At 31.4% G+C, this 7,042-nt stretch overlaps 1 protein-coding gene and 1 long non-coding RNA gene across 2 annotated transcripts; both read left to right on the top strand.

Annotated features, from left to right (window-relative positions):
* Positions 1–2,188: 2,188 nt before the first annotated feature.
* Positions 2,189–3,189, top strand: LOC136988912 (uncharacterized). The gene is made up of 2 exons (XR_010882832.1): positions 2,189–2,790; positions 2,867–3,189. It is a non-coding gene; the product is annotated as an uncharacterized lncRNA (long non-coding RNA).
* A 320-nt stretch (positions 3,190–3,509) lies between these two features.
* LOC136988788 (zinc finger MYM-type protein 1-like) lies at positions 3,510–5,504 on the top strand. The gene has a single exon (XM_067286749.1). The coding sequence runs from the start codon at positions 3,510–3,512 to the stop codon at positions 5,502–5,504; it is 1,995 nt and encodes a 664-aa protein (XP_067142850.1).
* Positions 5,505–7,042: the final 1,538 nt, after the last annotated feature.

Raw genomic sequence — 7,042 nt, 5'->3', positions numbered from 1 at the left:
ACCTGAAGAAAACCCGGAAAACTTCACGTGGCCAGTTCACTGGCAAGACCCGTAATCAACCACCAGTAGTATTCAATAGTTAGCCGCCTGACACTGATGAGCGATATGAAAAATAGTTAAACCAGAATGCCTTGTTTGGCATATGAAAAATATGCCAAACAAGGCATTTTTGTTTCTATTCAATTCAAAGAATATATCATTTTTGAATGATACGTCCTTTAGCAAAATTTGCATTTTAGCCTTATTAATTCTCATAGAATAAACAATTAACTGGAGAATGAATACAGTATGAGAATCAAATATTTGACGTTTATTTTCACTATAGTATTTTATTTAGTTATTACATTGAAAGAAATTATTTTTTATATTTATAGTTAGTACAGTCTATGTAATAGAGGTATAGTCGAGAAGATAAAAATGTCTGTCTATCACTCTGGAATCGGGTTCAATTTTGGGTCGAATCCTAAAGCATTTTCGTGGGTTGTTTGACCCAAATATACAGAATCTATCCCCGGTCGATCATCGGGGCTTAACCGAAACCGTAATGACAAGAAAAAAGGCCCTCTTAATATCTGGATGAAAGAGTTCAAGAAAAATTTCGCATGTTTCCTGTTTAGTTCTATCATCACGCGTAAAACTTTTTTTATTATTCATGACAGGTAGGTATATTTCGCTGTTTTGAAATGTCATACATGTTGCATTTTTTAATTTATTATAATATATTACATTCATATTTCATATGTTATGTTTTGTATTCTACGATAATATATTCCTTGTATATATATCTGTCAATGTACGTGATACAATTACATTGTTTTATTATTAACGGAGGAATGGTGAATCCTGATAGGTTAAGTAAAACTAAATACATTTTGATGAAAAATTAATATTCTTTTTCAACTTCTTTAAAAAATAACAGCAAGATACTATTAAATGATAAAGTTTTATTCTAGTTACAAATTATAAAGGATTTCCTCTTAATATCCCAGAATATTTCCACAATATGTTTACTTTATTGCCAATATTCTGCTATATTCTTTATCAAATAAAATTAGAGGAATTCAAAATTTTATCTATATCGATTAGACTAAGCAACAATTTTTCTGTTTTTCTTTATTAATTAAAAACGATGATTATCAATTGACGAGTGAGAAAAAAATTATCAAATATATTTCTATTTTCTAATTTATGTTCGAAGAAGGAAAAATGGAAGAAAGGATAAATTTCTGGGATTTAAAAAAAATATATAGAATCATCGAAAAAGGATATGCCTTAAACAAACGGGTCGAGAACCCCTGGATTGGAGAGGATGCAGCAATCCCGTGGCTTTCCAGAAACCCAGATCTTACCCTGTAGATTTTTATTGCGGGAATACGTCAAGAATATCGTGTATGATGATCGTCAAGAATATCGTGCATACACGATATTCTTGACGATCTCCGTCACCTGAGCGATAGGATTCAGCAGCCATTGAAATGATAACTCCATACATCATTGAGCATATTTGGCACGAGATCGAATAGTTTCCCTGCGTCAAATAGAACACATGCCGAAAGTTAATAAAATAAGAAAAAAAAACTAGAAATTTCCTACATTTTAACACTTCAACAATTTCGGATTGTTTAATATTATTTAAGTAATAAGTTATTAAAAGTAAAGCATTCTTTTTCGACGAGCCTGTATTAACATAAATGGCTTCGTTTCATGCGTTAATTTTCTTCCCGAAAACAAGTTCATTTTAATCTTATTTTAAAAAAAATAAAGCTTATTTATACACGGATAAGATATTTTCAGGGCCATTTAAATCCAATTTAAATTTTATTGAATGAAACTAAATTCTAGTCAGGGCCGGCCATCGGGGGGGTGCGGCGGATGCTACGCACCGGGGCCCCGCGATTGAGGGGGCCCCAACATTATCAAGAATGCACACGAAAACTTGACAATATTCCTATCGTTATCAGTATGACGAAAAGTACATTTTATCGTAAACATTATTATTGTAGATCTCTGAATTTCGACAATCTTTAAACTAATTCTCGATGATGCGAATGTTTAGTTTTTGTTATTTGATTCGGGGAACTCCCGAGGATCCCCACCTAAATTCGACTTTTTAAAAAAAATTTCAAAACCATATACCCCGCGTTAAGAAATGAAAATAATACTGTGGCCGTCGGCCATATAAAATTATACGATTTATGTATTCGTTTGTCATAAAAATTTGTCTTTCCACTTTTTTCCCGATACTACAAATATTCGAGTAGAAAGTAACCGGTTTCGACTTATTTCTACTTAAGAAGTAGTTAAATAATTAAGCGATTAGGGAATTGGGGACATAAACAAAACCCCGATGAAAGAGCCGGAATATTACTTAAACAAAAGCTTAACCGAACCAATATACAGCCGAGTATAGTGGGGACTGATTTCTTCGAAATATTGTATTAGATGTAATAAAGACAAATTTTTCCAATTCGACGAGAGTGACCGAAAAGTTGTAAATTTTGGAAATTTCCGTGGACAACACCTGGTCCTAAAACGAATTAGTTAGAAAACAAATGACTTTTAAGTTTAACATATTTAGATTTTTACGGCTATGGTGAGAAACGTTTAAAATTTACAACAGCCCTGTCGCGTCCTTTGAGATATACTAGTGATGCGACAAAAGAGGTATTTGACATTGACCGGTATCAGCACCCTGGGGATTTGGCAGTCCTCTGCAACCGTCTTCGATTCCATCCATTAGCCACTGGTAGGGAGCTATTTGACTAAGTACATTGTTTTAAAATTTTAAAAGTAAAGAATATTTTATATCTTTATGTACTGTACGTTTCTTTGCAAAGCTATATTTAATTATAATTTTCTTTAAAAGTATATTCATATAATTGAAGAATATTTTGTATGTACCAGTACATCCACCACATATTTTATTTCACCGAGTAAGTTTTTATTATTTTACTTTTAATTGTAGCCCTTATATCGTGGCTAGCGATTCGGAATGTAATCGTGATATTAAAAATGCATTTAGAGAAGTCTACGGTTTTTACTGGCTTATCGAATAAACGATACGAATGGAGCCTAGACCATCACTGACGCGCAATTGACTGATTGCCCCTGGATGTCGGCTTCTTACAGAAACACAGCTTCCCTATCATCAAATGTCACGGCACGCCCCTGGTATATAATCGTAGTTTTAATGTTTCTTTTATAATTTCTTCTATCTTTTTTTGTCTGTCTTATTTCTGGAACTTTCGGTCTGACTACAGCCTACAGGTGGGTCCTATTGACAAAGCCGGCGCTTCCTTTGTTTTCCCTCTGTAAGGTGTTGACCTTACAAGTGGTATTACCCGACCGCACGTGGGTCCAATTGACAAGGTCGCGCTTCTTTTGTTCCCACTCTGCTAAAAGATCAATACTTTACAAGGAGCCTCCGAGAAGTTGTGAGAGTTCGAGTTCAGCACGAGAAAGAAAGACGTGTCATACTACAAAACGTTTAATTATTGTTACATCTAATCATGTCCATGCCAAGGAAATATCCCTCTGGGTGTCAAAAAAGAAAATTAGCAGAAAAGAAAAAAGTAGAAAAGCTAAATTTCAAGAAATCACAAGTAGATCTGTTTTCTTGGCTACGAAGTAATTCCAGCAATGAAATTGTTTCGACTTCAGAAGTTACAGTTCAAGCTTCAACTGGAGAAGAAAGTTCCGCACAAACTACACAGTCTTGCAATGAAAATGTTGAAACTGTGAAATTCGTTGAAGAACCGCATGTTTATACAAATATGATCGAATCAGAAAATAACGTCGAAAATGACAATAACGAATATGATCAAATGAACATAAGTGATCCAGATTTATGGCCAAGTATTATAACTGATAAGTTTCGAATGTTTTGTGTTAAAACCGGACCTGTACAACACAAAGGAGTTTTTGCTAAGAATGATGAAGGTAGGTCATTTTCCACTACGTACTACTTTAAAAAAATGCCAAATGGTGAAACCCAGCTTCGCAGCTGGTTAATTTATTCAAAAACGCAAGACTCGGTATTTTGTTTTTGTTGTATACTATTTTCTAAAAGAAGAGGAAATGAACAATCTACACGGTTTATAGGTGGCTATAGTAACTGGAGAAAGCTGTCAACTGTAATTCAAGATCATGAGCGTTCTATTTGTCACTTTAATTCGTTTATTGCTTGGAAAGAATTACTAAAACGACTAAATTTATGTTCGACTATTGATGAAACTAATCAAGTTAATATAAATAAGGAAACGGAACGACTTAAATTACTATTTCAAAGAATTGTAGATGTGATTCTATTTTTAGCATGTAATAATCTTCCACTTCGAGGAACCCATGAAATAATAGGAACGCCTAATAATGGAAATTTTTTAAGTTTAATCGAATTTTTAAGTAAATACGACTCTGTGTTAATGGATCATATAAACAGAATAAAAAATTCGAAAAATAGAATTGTGCATCATTTAGCACATAGATCACAAGAACAAATTATTTCTGCGTTAGGAGATGAAGTCCTTAACAAAATTAAAAACGATATAAAAGCAGCCACATACTATAGTGTCCAAATGGATTGTACTCCTGATATTTCCCATAAGGAACAAACTTCAGTTATTATTAGGTATGTAAATTTTGAAGAGAAAAGATTAATTATAAATGAGTCATTTATAAGGTTTATTGAAGCAACTGATGTGACTGGAGAAGGACTAGCAAAAACTCTATTGAAAACATTAAGTGAGCTTGATTTAGATATTATGAATTGCAGAGGGCAGGGATACGACAACGGTAGCAACATGAAAGGGAAATATAAAGGTGTACAATCTAGAATAATTGCTCTAAACCCTCATGCAATATATGTGCCTTGCCTATCACACTCTTTTAATTTATTAATTTGTGATGCCGCTTCCAGCAGTATATATTGTAAAAATTTTTTTGGGATATTGCAACGTTTATATTGCTTATTTTCTGCATCTACAAAGAGATGGGAAATTCTACAAAAACATTTAAACATTACTCTTAAACCATTATGTGACACTCGTTGGGAAGCCAAAATAGATTCGGTTAAAGCAGTGTATACACAGTTTGAACAAACTTGTAATGCCCTAGAAGAATTTATTTATGTAAGTAACGATAATACAGCGGTATCCGAAGCTAAAAGTCTATTGGATTCAATACAAGAAATGCCATTTATTTTATGTTTAGTAGTATGGTTTGCAATGTTGTCTAAAATCAACGCAATCAATATACTATTTCAAGCAAAAACAATTATTCTTGAGTCGGCTTTTAATTTAGTCAATAAAATTAAAACTGAAATCCAAAATTTAAGAACAAAATTTAACACATTTTTAGACGAAGCAAAAGTGCTAGCACGTAATTTAAATATTTCAGAACATTTTCCTGAAAAACGAATACGAAAAAGAAAAAGGTTATATTCCGAAATAGCAGAAGATGAAGTTATAGAAAACCCGGTAGAGGAATTTAGATGTTATTTTTTTTAACACTCTAATTGATACGGTTATTGTACAAATAGAAGATAGATTTAAAAGTATACCAAATATTATTTCTGATTTCAAATTAATCACTGATATGAAAACCTTAGAAAAACATGAATTAGAAAAATGTTCCAAAAACTTTGTAAATTTTTATAACAAAGATGTAGATGAAAACCTAATCCAGGAAATTGGTTTGCTACGGGATTTGATTTTGAATGAAAGGGATGTAAATAACGCACAAGATATATTGCAATACATACTAAATAATAATTATAATGAGTTATTTCTAAATGTATTAACTGTATTAAAACTTTTCTTTACGTTGCCAGTTACTATAGCAAGTGCTGAGCGCTCTTTCAGCAAATTAAAATTAATAAAGAATTATCTTCGATCCAGCATGTGTGCAGAACGCTTAAATGCACTTGCTATATTAAGCATCGAAAAAGAAATTGCAAAAAATTGTAATTTTTCTGAAGTAATTAATGTATTAGCAAGAACAAAATCACGCTTTAAATAAACATGCATTAATATATGTTCGTGTTTGTAAATTTTTTTATTTTAGAAAAACATTTGGGCCCAAATAGTTTCTTGCACCCGGGCCCCTTTATCGAGAAGGCCGGCCCTGATTCTAGTATTACGATTCTGAATAATTTATATTTTTGAAATGATACTTTTAGACTTTTAGAATAATATTCATTAAATTTGTTTAAATATTTGAATATTTTAGCTAATTTCCGAATATAAAAATTAGACAGATTATCGTTATTAAATAAGATGTCATTCTTCAAATTATTGATGAATCATTAATGAACGTAATAAAGCAATATTTTATTGTAGTTGACAATAAAGTCTCTCTTTAATTAACTGTAAATTGATTACTCTTGCTGAGAAGTTAAATACCCAATTGCAGAAGATAAATTTACATATTTTTTATTACTTCTCTTACAGTAAATTCTAACTATCATAAAAATTAATTAAATGACTTTCATTGAAATATTCACTTAGGATACTTTTCGTATGGCAAGTTTATTAATTTATTTCGATCAATATTTGTTTAATTAAACGTAAAATGAATAATTTCAAGTCATTTATCTTCGACGATGTATATTTGTAGCTAGTCGCCGTATCACAAACGAATCAATCGAGAAGGATTTTCTCCCCCCCAAATAAAAACTAAATGCGTTTTAAATGGAAGTTTTTTTGTTATAAATACTGTTTTCTTTGAAGAAATATAATTTCAACAAAAATGTTGTAACTTAAATATGTATTTAAACGGCGGACATTTATATCGAACTGCTTACTTTGAGTAAATACTGATGGCAAAATAAGAATTTTTTTTTCTATTTAAACAGAGATTTCATCTTTCTAATTCCAAAAACTTTACATTCGGATTTCGCATCGAAAAATAAAAAACATTCAAATATTTTATGCAACATTGAAAGTATGTAAATATGAAGAATTTACTACTCTAAACAACATAATCGTGCATGCATAAGCAACATACCAAATATTATTACCAGGTTTTATATGTAGATATACTTCAT

The sequence above is a fragment of the Centruroides vittatus genome, unplaced genomic scaffold (assembly GCF_030686945.1).
Source record: "Centruroides vittatus isolate TY-2023 unplaced genomic scaffold, ASM3068694v2 scaffold_386, whole genome shotgun sequence".
NCBI lineage: Eukaryota > Metazoa > Arthropoda > Arachnida > Scorpiones > Buthidae > Centruroides > Centruroides vittatus.
The sequence above is the reverse complement of the archived record's forward strand: the minus strand, read 5'-3'. Positions and strand labels throughout refer to the sequence as shown.